Below are 20,933 nucleotides of genomic sequence, written 5' to 3' on the forward strand. Positions count from 1 at the left end.
AGTGATTGTTTTATTTACCACCCAATCCCTGCACGCATTTGTTAAATGGTGTTCTGTAGAATGTGGATAAGAGAGGGAGCATTGGGCTGCATGCTTAGCAGTGTCTTTGAATGATTACTGTCTGGTATTAGGCAAATACTCTTTGCTTATGCAAGCATGATAAGGGATTATGTCGCCTCAAGTAACACCATGTCACCAAAAAGCAAGACAAAAAGAATTCCAATGAAGATTACTGACTAATAATGCCCCCCCTCTGGCCTGTCCTTCCCACTGAGCCATGGTTGGCCAACAATGCAGAAACGAAAACTGCAGGCTCACCACCATGTATCTCACATAGGTTGGATTATTATTCCAGTGTCCGCCATCAACCAGTGGGTCACTTTAATTATCCACCTCCTCCATCCATTGCCCCTGGCTCTGAAGTGTAAATACCTCTTGTGTAATTTACTTTGAGGTTCCCATTCACTAATTACCCCCTCTAATCCCCTATCACTACCACCACCACCACCTTCCCGAAACCAACTCCTGCTCCAGGTCTCCCCCTTTTACACTATGGATTCCCTGTCGGCTTGCTATGGGGAGATCGAACTCTAATTAAGATTTTTAATGAAGATTTAATTTTCCACTTCAGATGAGCCAGTGAACTCTGAGTGCGTCCCTGGTGAAACGCATGAGCGTGAAAGCGCGAGAAGGAAAGAAAGAGAAAGACGGGGAGGTGAGGGAGAGGAATGGGCAGGTGTAAAAACCACAGGGGCAGATGGTGGTAAAGGCTACTTAGGAGGTTGTTAGACTCTAAGCTACGGAGCAGGAAGACGTCACAGCCACAAAGTTACTCCAGCCTTTAGTTCCACAGCTGTTGAAATTCACCTCATTCCCTTAGACTTTACTTGTGTTTAGAAGCTGCCTTTAAAGCCCATGCGTACTTGAAATGCAAAGATGCACAGGCTTAAGTACAGACACACGCTGTGCACACACAGAAACACACGTACACACAAGCACTCACACTGAGCTGAATAGCCAGAGGGATTCTGTGTCAGTAAGGTTCAAACAGAATGAACAATCTCCATGTACTTGAATTCACTAACACATACACACACACACACACACACACACACACACACACCAGCTTGTGTGTTCTGTGATGCAATCCTGCAGCACATTGTGTGTGTGTGTGTGTGTGTGTGTGTGTGTGTGTGTGTGTGTGTGTGTGTGTGTGTGTGTAGCTCTCCAGTACAGTGGATAGTAAGTTGCTCCCAGGTGTATGGCTTTAACACAGCCTACTTTATCTCCAGCGCCGCCATTAAACTATGATCAATTATGCAAACTGTAATTATTGACAGTGCCATGACAGCTCATCTCACCTAGAACGCTGCATTGTAGTGTTGATGCTTGAGGCAGACTGATAATCGTACATATAGGAGTCATAAATCGATAAGAGAGTTGTGTTGGTTACAAGCTGATGTATTTTATCAGTCTGGTGGCAGAGAGTGGGGGGTTAAAGCAAGTCGAATCTCTGTTTTGCCTCCAACTGACTTCATACCCTCTTAGATGCAGAATGTTGTTTCCGTAGGGGGCAGGTCAACCCACGAATCGCATAAATATGGGAATGCACAGACAATGATTGATATGGCGAGGGCTTTTTCTTCAGCACACTGCAGAATCAGCGCTAACCCAATCACAAATACAGTTTTATGTAATGCAACAGACTTGCATATTAACTGGTAATATGGTTCTTTCTGTCCCTTCCCTCTCCCTCTTTCTCTCCTTCTCCTAACTTGAGGCGGGTATTATCATTGTAATCAAGCGGAGACCCAGCTAACATGATCATTCTCTAAACCATCATGTAGAAATAATCTCCTCCTTCATATTTGATTATTGTAATAAATCTTTTTAACCAGCTATTCAGTCACACAGCAATGGCGCACATCTCCCCGATCCATCATTCAGCTGGGACGACCGCTGCAGAGTACAGGAGGGCTGCAAGGGTTGGAAAAGGGGCCTCTTATTATTTGGTTGAAGCTGTCAGGTCTGCTCTATTTGCTGCTGCTCTGGAGTTCAAAACATCCTTTTTTTCCCCTCTTTTTTGCCAGCGAGCAAACAGAGAACTCTCCCCCTTCATTTGAATTTGTGATTGCTCTGCAGACCTCTCTGTCTGTCCACTATTACTGACCTCACATCCCCCCATCGGGCTGGATCCCACCAGAAAAGGTGCTCCTTCTTCCTGCACTGAAACATACACACACACACACACACACACACACACACACACACACACACACACACACACACACACACACACACACACACACACACAAAAAACCGTCTGTGGTTTGGAAATTTTAAGGGGCCAATTTGACAAGGCACACCGACCTACTCACAAGACACATGCTCACAAGGTGTGCACACATTTGTATGCACTGCACAGCACATTTCCCATTTGCTCTCTGTCGCTTTCTCTAGCAGACATGCACAAACATTAGGCACATAGAAGCAGCAGAAGTCTGATTATCCAGAAATTCAGGAGACTGCGGAAAGGAGCACACAGCAGATTTGACTCATCTCTTTGAAATAGTTCCTTTTTTATTCAAATTTACAAAAAGAAAAAGTACAACAGAAATAAATACACTTTGTTCAGCACGCAATTGTGGAATTGTATCAACATTGCGCTGGAGCAATGAAGTCATCAGGGGGCGCAGAACCAATGGGGTCTACTTGTTTGGGGTCAAGAGGACTCTTAAGGTGAGAAGTCATGACCTTCACCCTGCACCCTTAAGCTACATATCAACATATTTAGATATTAAGGTAACACTCCTGATAATCCTTTGAGTGGGACTCCATCCTTCTCAGTATAAAGGTCTTTTATGACAAAGCACTTGACAAATCGCCTGACCGGACCACTTTCGTCTGTCGCCTTGAGAAGGCGTATCTGAGTTAGCTAAAAGAGTGACAAAAGAGCTGTGGATTGCTGCAGACACTGCAGGCTTTTATTCTATTTAAAACAACTGATGCAACTAATCACGCTTTTGATTGAACCAATTTGCTGGGCTCAGGAGGTGGGATAATCAGTTCCGCCAAGTGGTTTAGTTGGCGCAGCACTCCAGAACTCTGAAATAAGACAAATCAGGAGAATCATCACTTTGATTTTAACCAATCAGCCAGAGCAAAACTTTGAATTAGACCAATCAGCAGAGATGAAACACCTGGAGCCAATCAAGACTGTGAAATAAACCATATAATTAGAATGGCAAGAAAGGTCACTTATTGGTATACCGTTCTAATTGCTTTTGTTATGACTGCCCAAAAATTGGCAATGCTATTATGAAAATGAGGATAGTTTTTACATGTGTTGAGAGACAGAGACTCAGAAAGTTGGCACATTTCACATAAATTCTAGGGAAAACATTGCCCACATGATGATTTGGCAAAGAAACACATTATCTCTCTCTACAACAATACTTAATCTCATAATAAATACTTCCAAGTTCATTTTAGGTGTACCAGACAAATTATGATTCCGGACATCAACTCATTCTAATAATTCTGGTTTATTATGACTTGAGTCTTGTTTTTGTTGTTTTGACCGTAATTTCTATCGGTTGTGATAACATTTTACACATCCGATTAATTGCTGAAAACAGAGATCATGGCAACATTGCTTCAACAAAGTCAAATAGGGCAAAAAAGACGAGAGGCCAGACAAACTGATAGATTGTAAAAAAGTAATTTAGTGAGATTATCTAAAAGAGTTTATGTGGCGGTAAACCAAAAGTGAACACACCCTAGGCCCCATTTACACTTGTTATTTCAAGTGTCTCATATCCAGATAATATCCAGATGATATTTAATATACTTTCATTTACACTACATTTACACACATATTGTATATGCTACTTCGTTGCCTAGACCATGAAATCTGATTGCAATCTGTCTTGGTTTTCTAAGGTTTTGTAATAAAGTTCATCTATATATATCTAACCTGCAGGTTTGTTTAAAACCTATAAGCTTGTGTTTCTTGCTCCACTGGACTTCTTTTAGTGATGTTGCCCAGTCCCAGATCTCAGAAAGTAACTTGCTGAATCCAATGTTATTATTACTGATACAACAAATAGCAAAAACTATGAAAATAAGATGCATGTTTTAAAAAACGAAAAAAGAATTGTCCTTCAGTTTTGGCACAGAGTATAATACCATGAAAGGTGTAAAAACCCATATGTCTTTATCACTTTGGATTACACTTACATACAGTAGCCAATGGAAGGTTTAGGAAGCTTTAGAGTGTTGAGGTATTGTTGATCAGCCAAAAGTAATTATAACTCAGATCTCCCAAAGGTTCTGCACCCCCCCACTCTTCTCCAGTTATTGTGCGGTATTTTTACATTGGTCCTGATACCATCCACTCTGCAAGGTGGTACTGTATGGACAAGTCTGTGGCTCAGGTACTGTAAAGGGTATAGAGGTGTATATAGGTTTCATTTCGGTCAGTCTGTAGCCTGACTTCCTGATTGGTTATCTAAATGCTGACAGTAGCAGACCTTGACAACACCATTATGTTGGACAAAACTGGTGGACACAAGCAAAGCTGGAGCTCGACTTATGTAGGGGGCTTTACAGTGAACCAGTGATAAACGGTGACATTTCTGCGATGGCACACCAAGGATGTCCACATTCAGGTGGGGTATGAGCAATATTCATGTCTGGACTCAAATAACCTCAACTCAAATTTGACTGTTTGGTTATTATTCTACAAAATTACAAGAATTTGCAAGAGATCAAGATATTGCAAGATGCACTATTAATATGGTCTTTGAGTTGCACTGCCAAAAATGTATGAAAGATCAAATTTGCTGGTCACTTCCCTCACTACTGAATTTTAAAAATATTCCTCTTAACTTGCACAGTTTATTGTATTTCTAGAGAGAAGTAACTTTGTTCCATATCTCTCAGGCAATGCAACAATAATGACAGCAATGTCCTCAAAAGTCCTTCCAAATTCCAAATTAGTATATTACTCTGCAGAATCATAATCTAGATTTTAGGGAAAATACTAATTTTTTTGTTGTATGCCTAGTAGGGGAATTTCTTCTCACTCCATTGGATTTTCATCAAATTGGTTCCTTGCTGGGACAGGGTAGCTCATGGGCTTCCTGTAACTAATATTTTGCACAAGAAACGTCTGCCAGAGGCCACGTGTACACCGATCAGCCACAACATTAAAACCCCCTGCCTAATATTGTGTAGTTCCCCCTAGTGCCACCAAACAAGCTCTCACACATCAAGACATGGATTCCACAAGACCTCCGCTGTCCTGTAGTATCAAGCCCCAAGACATTAGCATCACATTCTTTAAGTCCTGTAAGTTTTGAGGTAGGGCCTCCGTGGATGGTTTTTTCAGCTCATCTCACAGATGCTCGATCAGATTGAGATATGGGAAATTTTTGCAGTGTGGCAGGGCGCATTATCCTGCTGAAAGAGGCCATCCCTGCCATCAGGGAATACCGTTGCCATGAAGAGGTGTACTTGGTCTCCAACAGTGTTTAGGTAGGTGTCAAAGTAATATTTACATGGATACAAGGACCCAAGGTTTCCCAGGAGAACATGGCCCAGAACATCCCACTGTCTCCTTCAGCTTGTCTTCTTCCCATAGTGCATCCTGGTGCCATCTCTTCCACAGGTAAACGACACGCACGCACCCGAACGTCCACATGATTTAAAAGAAAACATGATTCATCAGACCATGCCACTTACTTCCATTGCTCCATGGTCCACTTCTGATGATCCTGTGTCCATTTTAAGTGCTTTCGATGGTGTATAGGGGTTAGCATGGGCACTCTGACCGGTCTGCGGCAACACAGCCCCATATGCAGCAAGCTATAATGCACTGTGTGTTCCTACAGCTTTCAATCATAGCCAACATTGAGCTTTTCCGCAATTTGTGCTACAGTTGCTCTTCTGTGGGACCAGACCACACGGGCCAGGCTTTGCTCCCAACGCACATCAATGAGCCTTGTGTGGCCATGATCCTGTCACCGGTTCACGGGTTGTCCTTCCTTGGACCACTTTTGGCAGGTACTAATCACTGCATACTGAGAACACGCCACAAGACCTGCTGTTTTGAAGATGCTCTGACTCAGTCATCTAGCCATTGAATTTTGGCCCTTGTCAAAGTTGCTCAGATCCTTTTGCTTGCCCATTTTTCCAGTTTCCAACACATCATCTTCAAGAATTGTTCACCTGCAACCTAATATATCCCCCCACTTGACAGGTGCCATTGTAAGAAGATAATCAATGTTATTTACTTGACCTGTCAGTGGTTTTAATGTTGTGGCTGATTGGTGTGTAATTGAATCCTTGGCTTGTCCATCTCAGATGAGAGCTACCACAAAGCAAACCTAAACCTGCTCACTTATACACAGATGTTGAAAATGGGGTTTTGTTTTCAGTCCAGGAGGCTGTTAAATCCTGCTCAGTTAATCCATTTATAATCTACAGTACATACAGATAATCCCAACAGTGCTCCATTTGGACATTTAAGGTTGTTTTTTTTTTCACTCATTTTATATACTCTCTTTTAGCAATAATATCAGTGGTATTTACATTTGAAATGCTTTTACATACAGTCAAACATTATATCTTTTTGTTTAATTGACATCTTATAAAACAACTTTAATCTTTGACATTATTTATTATCTATTATTGAACATCACACAGTATAAAAGTGAATTCCAGCAGAAAACTCCAGCTCATTTGCATCCTAACCTTTAACAAAAACAAAAAGCCTATCAAGGGATGTCTCTGTGGGGTTGTTCCCCTATAATTTCATTACAGATCTGTGGAAATTTTTATTGGGCGGTATGAGTGTTAAAAGTGAAAACAGATTGCTGTTTTAGATTTTTTGTTATTTTCAAAAATCATGCATATTTTGTCCTCAAGATGTGTCAAATGAGACTATGGGGGGCTACACATAAAAAATGGGAGACTTCTTCCATAAAAACATTTATTAACAGAGTCATCATTACTCCATATAGTAGATGGAATGCTTATGATTTACTGTAGTACAATCGAAGCCTTATGGTGTTCATCAGTTCTTTTGTGTCTGTGTGTGTGTTTGTGTGTGAATCTTTGTAAACATACCAAAAGTCAACTACAAAAAGTCCGGGAATGAGAAGGGTGGGGGTTAGGCATGGCTGTGTGAGAGGTTTTTTTTTTTGGGGGGTCACATCCCTAAATAATTTAAATTTTTCATAATGTCTGTTTTCCTTGTGGGTTGAGAGGAGGGAGAATCTTTTGCAGGATTTAAATGATTCATCATTTTCATTTAGAACGAAATAGTGAGCTGAATAATTCACTTTTCTGCCACCGCAGATGGAATAAAAAGTAACTGTTTCTGTACAATCGTCTCACTTCCCCGACCATGTCTATTTCTATACATCCTTCTCCTGTCCATGTGTTATCTTAGTTTCTAAACTTCCTTGTTAAATGTTTACTCTTGCACACTGTCCCGAAAACTAATGTTTCAGCTTATGTATGATCAGTCATCAGTCTCATTGTTAAAATGTCTCTTGAAATGATGATTTCTCCCTGCCACTCTTCCTCCGTCTATGTTAGATATGCACATATACACTCACGCACACAAGTGCATACATGCACTCTTGCTTGCATATCCATATTCCTTCATAGACTTTCGTCACACACAAACACACATGCAGAAAAAAGAACAGACCAACACACGAAGAGGAATGCTTTCCTTCTTGTTTCCTGCTGTTTCTCATTCCATACGTGACAGTTGAATTAAATCGAGTCTTGGATGTTTGGGTTGTTTTTCTTTGTCCAAAGTGTTTAACAAATTGTTGCTGCCCCCAGCAGAAGCAGCCTCTGCATTGTCTCAGTATCTGTGCTCAACCATATCAGCGTTTCAACACTTATTGCTTTAAATTACATCAATCACTCCCTCCCCTGCCTTCGCATTCTCCATCCTCCCTAGGCTCATTTTTCTCTGTCTCGTTTTATTACTTTGCCTCTTCATCTTTCTTCCCTTTAACTTCTCTTCACATTATTCTAACTCCAGTTGCCTTTTCATCATCGACCTCTTCCCTCTCTTCCTCTCTTACCCCCTTTGCCCCTATTTGTTTCATGTTTATCCTTCCTCAGTCTTTTCCCTCTTCTCCAGCCTGCTCTCCTCTCTCTTTTTGCTCTTTTTTCTCTGGCTCATCTTTCTTTTCCTTCTCCTTTTTGGCACCATCTTCAACTTTTTCCTTCTCTTCCCTCTCTTTCTCCCTTTCTTTGTAGAGTTGGGCTAATTTCTGGAACTGGGGACCCCACTCTTCCAGCCCTGCCCCCCAATCCTCCTTCTCTGTATCCTTCTCTCCTTCGCTCTCCAGTGAGCTGAGTGATCCAGCCCTGGACCCTGTGCCCTCCAGGCCGTACACTTGCACCGAGTCATACGGTGGCTGTGAAGGGTCGAAAGTGACCTGGGCAAGACGCAGACGTAAGAATTCACCCACCCTTAGTGCCAAAGAGGGACCCCCAGGCCCGGGTGCCCCTCTCACTCCCTCCATTCCTGGAACCCAACTGGCCCCAAAGCCCATCACTCCACCATACGCTCCTCGAGGCTGCCCTGGGAAGGGCAAAAGCTGTGGGGTCATATCCCTCCTGCCCAAAGCATAACCCCCCAGACCCACCCGATCACGCCAGTCCCCAATAAAGCCAGCTGCTTCTGTGTAGACAGATGGAGTCCCAGTCAATGACATCCCTCCACCCTCCCTGTCTGGCCTCGCCACCACAAAGTTGCTCCCCATCTCCAGTCCTCCTCTCCCTAAGCTGCCGGCATAGTCCCTTTGTCCAGATACCTCCCCCTGCAGCACAGTGGCGTAGTTGCGTCCACTGGCAGGTTGCTGTTGTCCCTCTGTGGAAGTGCCTCTGGTTCCATTTCCACCTCCATTTCCTCCTCCCCCTCCTACTCCAGTACCTCCTCCGTTGGAGTCAGACTCAGCCTGGTCAGAGCCTGTGCGTTTTGGGGACAAGCCGGCGCGGGAGGCCCTGCGTCCCGCCAGGGGGAGTGTAGCTGAGTCACTTACCCAGCCTCCTGCCCCGTGACCCTGGCCAATCATGGAGCCGGATCGGGTCATGACGAGATTATGCTCCCTGGGTAATGTCTCCGACTGCACCTGGAGGGAACGTAGGTGAGCACGAGTGGTTTCAGTTCGGGGCTGGGGTAGGGTGTGGTACTGTTAGGTATGGTTACAGTAACACAAAATGGGATGAGAACAATTGCCCAAGCAGGGGGGATAATTTAATAAGAGGCATAATAATAGCAGAAATAAGGGGGGGTGTGATGACAAAGTGTCCAAATAGAGGAAAAGCAGGAGATGGCAATGATAAAAAATGAGAGGAAGGAGAGACAGAAAATGAGCAGAACAGAGTGGAAGAAAAAGCAGAGTTGGAAGAAGCCATAGATATTAATTGATCACTAGAATGAGCTAACACTGCACTGTGAGAGGGAGATGGAGAGGGAAGGGATCGAGAGATAAAATATTTGAAAATTAAATAAAGAAAGGACAAGGGAGCCTCGCTATGGCCTAATAAATAAAACAAAACACCAAAAAGATCATGAACAGCAGGATATAAATGTGCTTATATGTCAGAATCATCTTCCCCCAGCACTGTCCTGGTACCGTACAAAACTAAAAATTATTGTGGTGTTGCAATCACTGTAATAACACTGTATAGTATAGCAGGTTGAATGCAAACTTCATTATTATTTTATATTTGCTTAATTACTTTCTTACTTACTCATTTGCTTGTTTGATTGAATAATTAAGTAATTCATTCAACTTTAATGCTTTCTCCAGTGCAGCCATCTATCATTAGTCAAGTAATTTATTCAAATTTAATTCATTATTCAATGCAACATCTTTCAAGTTTTCTCCTTCCAGAAACATTTAGCCAACCATCCATCCATGTATTAAACTGTGTTGCAGTACAGATTCCATTCTATATGCCAGTTTCACTGCAAATGGACAAGTATGCATTATTTGCACAATGTAGACTAAAGGATGAAGATCCTTTATGAAGATTACCTGAAGTATTACCATGGAGTACAGTCTAGACCTGCTCTTTATGGAAAGTGCCATGAGATAACCCCTGTTATGCTTTGGCACGATATAAATAACATTAAATTAAATTGAATTGAGTCTTACAAAATAGCTAACTACAATGCTACAGACTACATCGAAATTTAAACCTTCACATTATTAATTTTCTCACCTCATATCCCCCATCATCTTTCTAAAGTCACTCAATCGTAGCCTATAGTTACATAACTCTTTCAATTAAGGGATGCAAAAAATTAACTCCTCTATTTTCCTCTACAGTGAAACTGGCACCATCATAACTTCTACCTACTATAAATGTCAGAATGCTATTGGACACTTGTCATGGAGGTCAGTGTACCTGGGATCAAAGTTTAACTTAGTTGAAAAACCTGGAATAAAATAAGGATTGGCACACACAGCTGATGAGGACAACGGAACCAGCCTTTCACTGAAAAAAAATGGCCTTGCTATGTGCAGTGTCAAATTGTAATGCTTACCCAGTCCACATCTTGACTGTGGTTCACTTTGTCCTCATTGCTCCCCTCTGTGTAGTTGCTTACAGTTCTTGTCCCTCCTCCTCTCTCTTGGCTGTCACTGGTTCTTGGCGTTCCTCCATCTGAAGTGCTCACTGCACTCTGGGGTGCGGTCCCATCGCGGCTTCCCGTGCGACTCCCTGTTCGGCTTCCTGTGCTAAGGTCTGTGGGGGCTATGTAAACTGCCCCGGATTCCATCGGCCCTACCATGGCCCCCTGGTTTTGGATGACCAGGGAGTGGTCTGGCTGGCCTCCAGGAAAGCGATATCCCAGCTCTGCCAGGCCTGGCTCAAATGTTCCGCCTGGCGTGCGTCGGAGAACAGGTAAAGTGTGGCTGCTGTAACAGAGGCGACCATAGAGGGGTCCTCCTGGTCCTGAGTAGTTGTGATCCACACCTGGATTCTGAGCCCAGCTATAGGTACGAGCTTTGTCTTGGCAACGATGTGTGTAACGTCTGTAAGACACAATTCAAAGTTCTCCATTTAACTTTGGTGAGTGTGGTTGTATTTGCAGAATTTTTTACTGTAACTGACAGAGGAGAGACAGGAAATAATGGTCTCTGGTGTGGATCAGACTTGGATATTGCATTGGGAATGACTGTTATGTGTCTTAACTTGCCGGCCCACACTATCTCTGTTCAATTTGAGAGTATTTCTGATACCATGGTTTGTGGCATTGCTTTACTCTAAAGCATTATATCCTCCTTGTAAAGTACAGGGCTCCATCCAGACTGCAACCATTTAGTTGCATTTTGCGACCATTTTTAGCAATAGTGCGACAATATTGCCCCCCCCTTTTTTTTTAATCATCATTGTATATCGTGTGAAACACCAGGAGTAAGCAAGAATTTGGGTGTGTGTGTGTGTGTGTGTGTGTGTGTGTGTGTGTGTGTGTGTGTGTGTGTGTGTGTGTGTGTGTGTGTGTGTGTGTGTGTGTGTGTGTGTGTGTGTGTGTGTGTGTGTGTGTTGGGAGGTGAGGGACTATTTACACAGCTGATCGAGACAAAAAGAAAAAGAGAACAGTAGCCAATTATAGACACGCAGACACAGAGACAGAGGGACAGAGTTAAGTGTGTGTGTGAGTGAGATAGAGTGATTAAAGAGCTCCAGCGAGAGCTAAAGCGAGGCTCTCATCATCTTAACAACGCGTGATGGAGACAAATCTGCATGGGATGTCATCTACCTGTGTCTGGACTGTAAGTACTCACACTCTTGCCTTGCCCTTTGGTGACAATTAGAAAAAACTACTACCCTCCTGTGCCACTACAGTCCCAAATTTCTGATGAGGACAATTCAGACGAGGCATCAGCAAGTGACCTCGTGTTGAAAAAGGCAAAGACCTTCTCCTTCCGGCAGGAATGGCTCACACACTTTAAAAGGCTGAGATACTGCAAAGAAAGGAATGCCATGTATTGTATGTACTGCTCTCGGTTTGGCCCAACATTTGCGGGGAAAACTAACTTTGCCAACTCAACCACAAACTTTACAAAAAAACACACATAAAGCACAATGACAGCACAAAGCATAAACTGTGTGGGGACAGATGCACTGATGGAATTGCTGTGCCTCTGCCAGCAGCATTTTGAAGGCAGGAATCTACTGATCAGTCTGCAGAAGAGGCTGAAATGACAATAAAATTCAATACTGCCTATCAGACACTGAAAGAAGAGCTGACATTCACTAAATTCAAGGGTAAGATTGAATTGTTAAAAAATAACAGAGTTCAAGCGAATCCGACTCACAGCAACAGCACAGCACGTGCGCAGCACATTGGAGTTATCACAGATTCAATGAAAAGGAAGACCAGTGAAAAGATAAAGGAGTCCACTTACCTGTCCTTGATGACTGCCGATGACATTAATTGGTCAATCAAAGAATGCGAGATAGTCTACGCACAAATGCTGCATCAAGGGAGGCCGGTGAATATTTTGTTTGGCCATTTTCAAGTACAGCGTGCGAATGCTCAAGGTATGTTAAATACAGTATCAGGCCATGGAATGTAGATTTTTTTATCAGCACCTGTGTTACTACCGGAAAACGTCATCCTGGGGCCCTGTATTTCTGTTATTTTGTCCACCTTGGGAAAAAAATAACCAGATGGATAAAAATAACATTACAGGGGTGCTCCAGTGATTTAGTTTTCAGTTCCATTAAGCTGGGGGACTTCTGTAGACTGAATTGAAAAAAGTCAAAATTGATGGAGCCGAGGCCAAAATATACTGGCTTTTAGCCCCTAGTTTGAGGATGAAATTACAAACTGTTGTAATGCAGGCATCCTATTAAAAATTTGTAGCCTCCAAGCCCAATCCAAGATAAGCCTGACAGTAGCATCAGGGCTACTTTCTCAGACAGATTTTACACAACAGAAATTCATGTGTTTCTGTACGACCTTACCAATGCAATACGCCAGAATCGCAAACTACAGCTTCAAAGTTACCCTAAATTATTACTCCCTTGTGACACAGTGTCAACAGTAATGAAACATTGAAGCTTCACAAAGGTAGTATTTATTGCGGGGATATTGCATTGGATTGCGATAGATTTAGATTTAGACGTTTTTTCATGTTGTTGTGTCCACCTCGGAAAATTGCGAGAAGCAATTTTCAATACACTTAAGGCAGGCTTTGTACTTGTTTATGGTTGCTCCATATGACTTGCATGAATTCATCGGAGCTAATTATTAGTCCAAAGGCAATAACAATGTTTCACAGAAACATCAAAGTGGGTGTAAAAAACTCTCTGATGTAGCAGAACATAAACAAGCTTTAACAAAATGAGCACAACAAAGTGGTCCCCCAGGACTGCAAGACTTGATAGCCTTCTGTCTCAGCATTTTGATCGGTGACTGATTATGACCTGGGAGTTAAGGCTCGATCATTTACTTAAGTAGATCAATTAAGTGCTGGACAGAGATGAAAGGTTTTACCCTGAATGGGCAAATTTGTTCCCTTCCTGCCTTCCCTTTAACATTTAATAAGAGGCCAACCGTGATGTAAGTAAACAGGCACTGTTACGTATGTATCACCAAATGTAAACAAACTCTCCGAAACACTCCTTCTGCTACTTACATATTCCTGCTGTCCAGTGTGCGATAGCCATGTGAGCGCGAGCTGTGCGGAGCACTCTGGAGCGCTGCGATGTCAAAGGCAGCTGTGTCAGCCTCCCCCCCACCCTCGTCATCATATGTTATGATGTTCTCACGTACGTCGTCCTCCTCCAGTGGTGACAGGGAGTCACGCTTCTGACGGCGCAATGACAATGACAGGGCACTCACCGCTGCAGAAAGGGTGGCAGCGGGAATAACGGATATTGAGGCATAGGAGAGAAATTGGAAAAGGAATGATGAACAAGGGGGGAGGGGGCACAAGTCACAAGGGAAACAAAGGGAAGGACGAAAATTAGAGCATGAGCAAAGGAGAAAAATTCAGGCAGACAAAGAGGTGAGACACACACAGACAAAACGGATACGGAAGAGGCCTTGGGTTAGAGGGCTGGTATATCATATCAGCAGGCTGCATGCCTCCGCTCTGTAATTGACTTTGAGCTCCAGCCAGGCAAATGGACACTTTATTCTCCCACGACTCAATATTCCCAAAGCAGAAAGTTACATTTGACCCAGGGCTGTGGGCACAGAACCAAGCTATGGTAGCTTTTCAACAGTTGTCCAACAAGGCTATCTGTGTTAAAATCAACCTGAAGAGATGCATTTGTTTTGCTATAGTTATGTACTATTTGAATCTTGAATCTTTTTTTAAATTCAATAAGTACAGAAAAAATATATAATATGGGGAAATATTACACTTGTATAATGTTAATGTTATAGAGAATTTGTGTATGTACAAGTCCAAACTTTAAGACCCAATCCAATATCAGACCTGTGGGAAACCTAAGCAAATGTTATGTCAATAATTTATTTTTAAAAAATTCATCTGATCCAATAGGGACCCTGAGCATAGTCAGAATTGATCCAAAAAGAGATCCAAGATTAATTGACCATTCCGTAAGTTTTGCGAACTTAGGTACTCATGGTACACCTATCAAGCTTTCCATTCTAGCAAAGAACATATACATCTTACAGCAATAATGATGGAAGATTTAGCAACCATAATTTGCCGTAAATTTTTGAAACAATAGGTCTATGATTTCACGCAGAAATAAACAAAAGCAGGCTTCTCATTTGTGGCAAACCAAGGTGGATTTTCATCCACTATCAGCTATAGCAAGGTAACATAAGCTAATGCTAATGCTAAATTGCTACAACTGACTACTTAATGTTTCCATCTGATTTGTTTCAAAACAACAGCCCCGAAGAAAGGTTTTACATAAAGAGCCAGACAGAGCTGCTATCCTTACTCTAAACTAATATACTGGCATCTTATTAATGGATTTAGCTAACAAAATGCCCTTTGCCTGTGGAAGTAACGCTAGGTTACGGCTGTAGATATTAAGCTAGTTAGACAGACATGCTAGTGTTTCCAGCTTTTTATTAGAGCAGATGATCAAACTGTTTTATTCATTCCTCACACTTTTTTATTACACTCTTGTGTTTTTGTTTTTTTAAAGGCTAAATAAACACCACCTCCAAACAACAAAGATTGCAAGCTCTCATCAGAGCTCAGAGATAAGCATTTGGAGAAAATCAAACCTTGACAGATCTGTTGTGCCTACTTATGTCTGCTAAGATGACTGGACAATCACTGTTTGGGATAGGGGTTTAGCGAACATTCAGTTACACTGGATCCATTTTGAAACTACTTTTATGTCTCAGCATGTGCATATACTGTTTACTGTTTACTTACTGCAGTAAGTCAATCTACAGCCGTATTATTGTTGGAGGGTGCATTATTTGATTTCCATGGAACTAATCCAATGTGCCCCAGAAGGAGTGGGAAAACTTTAATCCTTCAGAACAGTTTGAGGGATCACCTTCATGCTATGATGTACATGTATTTCTCTCTTTATCAACAAGGCATGAGTGGCTACCCAGTGGCTTTATATCCACCTTATGCACGCCAAACCCTTTTTTAATAACCAGATGGGATTCTGATGGAGCTATTGTCAGAGCTTCTGTAAGAACATTTGGCATTTTGGGGAGGGCCAAATTATACTGTTTGGGATTAGCACGGACCTTTTATAGACAGGAAAAACAAAATTGCACAAGCATAAAAAATAGCTCTGTTTTAAAGCTACATACTTGATGCAATGCTAAAAAGTTGTGTGTATTTCCTGGTATAGTTCATGCCCTTGTCACTAAGGGAAGTGAATTCTAAACTCCACCAAAAGCCACTCAGCATGATCACCTTCACGCCATGTTGCATTTCTTTCTTGATTGAGCTGGTCTCTTCCAGAATGATAATGTCCCAATCAACAAGGCATGAGTAGTGATCCAACAGACTGAATAGAAATGACAATGTTGCTGGCCATAAGCCAAAGCCTTCTCAGCACCTAGACATTATCCAATTTAGCATTTGAGAGTTTCTGCAAAGGTGGCACTGACATTTTATTATCCTGCTATCAAAAACCAGAGGGCCTAGATAATCACTCACAATTGTTATTTTAGTAGCGATTAGTGCTGACCTTGCCGGAGGAGATAACTGGACCAAAATTGCGAGGAAAAGTAAACCCTGCTATTGAGCAGCTGAGGCTAAAAGAAATATTTACGCTGCTGCTTCAATTATTTTCATATGCAGATTAAGCATCCAGGGATGTAGTTGAGGGTAAACAGCCCTAAACACTATTTACTCATCTTTTTATTTGTAGATTAGCATTAAACTCCTTTATAAGCAGTAAAACTTAATGATATAACTTCACTGTAGACATAATACTAGGAGCTGTAGTAAAAACATAATATAAGTTCTATAACTGTCTTTCAAGGGACAACACACTTTTAGTCTTATACTGATCTCAGACTTCATCACTACGTATCTTCATAAACTCTATGTATCACAGTATTTACCTAGTAGTGTAGCAACACAAGCCAGGATAGCTAGCAGGGCGGCTGTACTGAGCCCAGGGGATGGCAGTGTGGACTGCTGAGGGAGACACACTGCCTCTCTTTCCCAGTCCCACTCGCCTTCCGTCTGTTTGTCCTTCTCTTTCTCCCCGGCCCGTGCCCCTCCTCTCAGGCAGGGACAGACAGACACAGTGACCGTCCCAGTACTGGTGAGGCCTGAAGTCCCGTCCCTCAAGACTAGCGGCACGTAGAGCGTTAGGGTGGAGGATGGGGAACGGGACAGCGGCTGGAGCTGGGACAGCAGCACCAGGCTGGCTGTGGGGCCTAAAGGAAGATAGACAGAGAGAAGGATAACTAATCTATTGGTAACTGCATGGTGCAATTTCCCTTGTTTTGTGTACTAAATGGCAGCAGGATGTTACAATTTGGAAATTATACACCAACGTCGTTGTGCACATGTTTTCAAATTTGTCATTCCAATCAACGATTTATATTACAACGGAATGAGGCAGGCCAAAAGATCTAACTTTAGTGTGTCCAGCCTCTTCCTGTATCATTAGTGTTTTGTTTCACATGTGCTTTAATTTGCAAACTTTTACTACCACTGAACCTAAATTGTCTCACACCAGAATAACAGAGTGTAGAGAGTGTCTCAATTATGCCTCCTCTCTACTGCAGCCACACTTCATGTTTTATAACTCCCATTGCCTAGAAAACTTACGCTGTCAAAATATTGTTTGACTTGTTTGATATATATATATATATATATATATATAGACTACCATCATAGCTATCTGCATTGGAGTACTGTCCAATACAAAGACTCAAACCTGTCAGCTCGCACCTGTCCTGATTGACAGTGCAAATAAAGTATGTGCAGAATAAAGCGTGTACATCGGAAGCATCAAGTTTTACACCATGTTTGTATGTTTTCGAGCATGGAACATCGTACGCCCACAAATCTTTCAATTTTTTTTTTTTTTGAGATATTCATCAGCAAAGAAAAAGAGCTATGGAGTGTCTGTGTGGAATATTTTTTCCAGATTTCTTCTAAATTACATGTACAAGTTCACAAAAATAAGGCCACAGATAGGAGGGCTCAGAGAAAATAGTGTGGAAAATAATAATTAGCAAAGCTGTACAAACGTGATTCAATTATCAAAGCAATCTTCTGTCATCCATATCACAGATCAAATCATTATTTTAAAAAAAGCATGCCTTTGTCAGACAAGATGTCCATATGAGATCAGAACATGTTCTCTTTCTCTGTTCTGGTGTTGGATATCACATCACAGAGGCGACTGATTCCTCATGTCAGTGAGTTGATCCCCCTGATCCTTAATCCAACCAGAGCAGGTTCACTCCTCATGGTTTTGCCTAGTTTAGGAACAATTAATGGGGTGTTCACCAGTATGGTGCCAATGATAGCCAAAAAGTACTCAGATCATCAGCTGGAATTAAACCATGCTGTTTAATGTGACAACACTATCAATCATTAATTATTAAAGAAAAAAATATCTACACTAAACAGTTCCCAGTGAACAAACAAACAAGCAGCATTTTCATCATTTACAAATAGGTCAATTTTTTTAGAGCTGCACTGATCAATCTTCCCCTCGGCTCTTCAGATCGTTCATTGGATTTCAGCTAACTGTTTTGGATTAACAGCACTCAACTTTACTGTTTTGGTTCACTCTCACCACATTCAGCCACCTGGGTTTAAACCTTCTGTGCACTACACAGGCTACGCATTGCACCAAATGACGGACAGACAAAAGTTGCAATTAGTTGGCAAACATAGTGGAGCTCTGAGCAGCTAAAGAGCCAGGTATTTCGCTCAAGAGTTGGTAGAGACCAAAACAAAGCTAAAAGGAGTGTTAATATTGGACTTACACACATAAGGTGGCCAGAAACATGACCTTTTAAGTGAATCCTAATGTTGCTCTGTGTCTGCTTGATTTGTATATAGGCAACTGGTTGCTAACATGTTCAGCATATCAACTTCATACGGGGATAATATTGTATGTCATGTTATATTTACAGTTTGCTTTACCAAAAAAATAACAAACAAAAAGAAATAGTACTGATTAAATTTGTTAGAATATGATATGGGACACATCAACATGCTACTGACATCTCTAGATAACAAAACACATCATTTCAAATTCAAATAGTAAAAGTAATAACAGTAACTTTGACTGAGTTGAGTTAGTCCTTTTAAGTGGAGAGAAATGACCACAGTGTGTGCGACTGAAAATGCACACATTAAAATTATCCTGTGGAATTTTTTCACCTTTTTTGGCACATTGTTTTGATTTGCATTACAACCCTGCATGCAAATGTATAGTGAAAGCTGCAAAGCACCCCAAGTTTCACCCTGTTCCATGAACTGAGAGTTTTTGGTTGTAATGTGCCAAAAAATGTAGCAATACAACAACAAAAGAAGAGAAAAGAAGACGTCTAGCTGATGTTATCAGGGATGTACTGTGCAGTAAATGCTAGAGGTTTCAAAATAATCAGTTTTGCAGATGTTTTATGTTTTATTCAGCATGTTTGTTAGGCCTCAAGCATGCACACAATGTGTTTTAGTGTGAAACACTGACTGCAAACAGTACTGTGCTTGTTCACAAGAAAACTCCAAAGGTGATGTATAACTCCAAAAATATATTTGTGGAGCAATTATTTTGTTTTTATGTGCAAAAAAGTTAATATGATATAAGATACAACATGTTTGTGAATGTAATTTAGCACAGTGTATCTGTTGGACTGAATGTGTTGAATGGACAAACTTATTTATTGTAGTACTAATTTGAAGTTTTGTTGAGCAAAAATAATGTACTTCTAGGAATGGATGCTTAGTTAAAATAATCAGTAGTAGATTACTTACTTGAATTAACAAACCCAATATGTGTGAAAGTATACGTTTACATGTTTGTACTGTATATGTGTACTTGCACGTGTGTGTGTGTTGTGTGTGTGTGTGTGTGTGTGTGTGTGTGTGTGTATTTGTGCAGTAAAAGGGGCCAAAGAAAGCGGTGCAGACAGAGAATGTACAAGAAACAAATGCTAAGTAGCTAAATTCAATTCAGTTGAAGTGAATTAAACGAAGCAGCTCTGATTTCTTCAAAAGCTTTTCATTGGATCTGTAAGTATATGTGGTAGCTGGGTGGAGAAGATGGATGTAGGGGAAGGCAAACAGGAGGGACTAACAAAAGAGAGGAGAATAACAAAGCAAAACAATGGGGCCACCAGAGTTGGGAGATGGATGGTGGAAGAGAAAGGCAGAGACAGAAAAGGAGAAGTGGGAGATAGAGAGGAGAGGGTTTGAGAGGAGTGTAAAAGAAAGAGAAAATAGGAGAAAAGATAATGATAGAAAGAGAAAGGTGGAAAGCAAATGTGGGATTAAGAGCCTTGAAAAAGTGTAAAAAAACAGTGTTTGTCTGCCAAGGAAACAAAGAAAAAGGGTATTTAGAGAAATACAGAAAGACGGAAAGATTGAGTGCCTACCACCACTGTCCCTGATGCTGAAGTTAAGGGCAACGCTGGACTCCGGAGGGATGCTGAAATACACAGTGCTGTCATTCCCTCCCTCATCTCTATCAATCGCCCGCAACACCTGCACCACCTGAAACACAGAGATAGAGAGAGCAGAGGAGATTGTGGGTGTGTGTGTGGAGGGGGAAAACCACAAAAAGAAAAAGAAGGTAATGGGAGAAACACTTACACAGAGATTGCTTTTAGCTACAAACCATTAGCCAACGTCAGCAGGAATCAAAACGGGCCAAACAATTAGTATAGAGACACTAGCTAATTGTGTCTGATTCCTCGCACCAAATAAATAACTGTGTGTGACGTGAATCACCTTTCAGTGTGGCTTTCTATTTAGTAATAGCATCTGCACAAGTCTAGAGTAGCAAACATGACTAAATTAAACTAAAAGAAATCTCCCACTGCCTACCCTGATGGGTAATTTCTGTTTAATGAAAAACTCTGGTCGTCATTATGCAGGCCGTTGTTTCAGAAATGCTTTCAAGTGCTAGTTACGAGACTGAAAGCAAGGATGAAGGGTGCCGCATGCCCTCTGAGTTAGTCAGTGTCTCTAGGCCTTGAGAAGATTTGTTATGTACAGTCGGTTGTTATCAGTTGCTGCATGTGAGCATTCAAACGCGTTTTGCCTAATGACTCGTCATACAGAGAGATGCATACCCAGCCCCAACACATTATAAGATATCATAATCTTTCGTTCTTTAACTGTGTCCCACTCACTCACATAACAGTATTCACAAACAAAAAGATGAACATCACAGGGCAAAAACAAATCAACTTCGTTGCCATAGAATCACAGATTTAGTGGAGA

The 20,933-nt window shown here is 41.6% G+C and overlaps 1 protein-coding gene across 1 annotated transcript in view; it reads right to left on the reverse strand.

Annotated features, from left to right (window-relative positions):
* Positions 1-3,046: 3,046 nt before the first annotated feature.
* LOC120798926 (cadherin-24) overlaps positions 3,047-20,933 on the reverse strand; it is a 92,440-nt gene continuing 74,553 nt past the window's right edge. Inside the window, exons 9-14 of the mRNA XM_040143720.1 lie at positions 20,084-20,201; positions 16,580-16,900; positions 13,692-13,899; positions 10,589-11,078; positions 8,237-9,164; positions 3,047-3,105 (exon numbers count right to left, since the gene is read on the reverse strand). Coding sequence (XP_039999654.1) covers positions 3,047-3,105; positions 8,237-9,164; positions 10,589-11,078; positions 13,692-13,899; positions 16,580-16,900; positions 20,084-20,201 — 2,124 coding nt within the window. The remainder of the gene's footprint in view (positions 3,106-8,236; positions 9,165-10,588; positions 11,079-13,691; positions 13,900-16,579; positions 16,901-20,083; positions 20,202-20,933) is intronic.

The sequence above is a fragment of the Xiphias gladius genome, chromosome 14, assembly GCF_016859285.1.
Source record: "Xiphias gladius isolate SHS-SW01 ecotype Sanya breed wild chromosome 14, ASM1685928v1, whole genome shotgun sequence".
NCBI lineage: Eukaryota > Metazoa > Chordata > Actinopteri > Istiophoriformes > Xiphiidae > Xiphias > Xiphias gladius.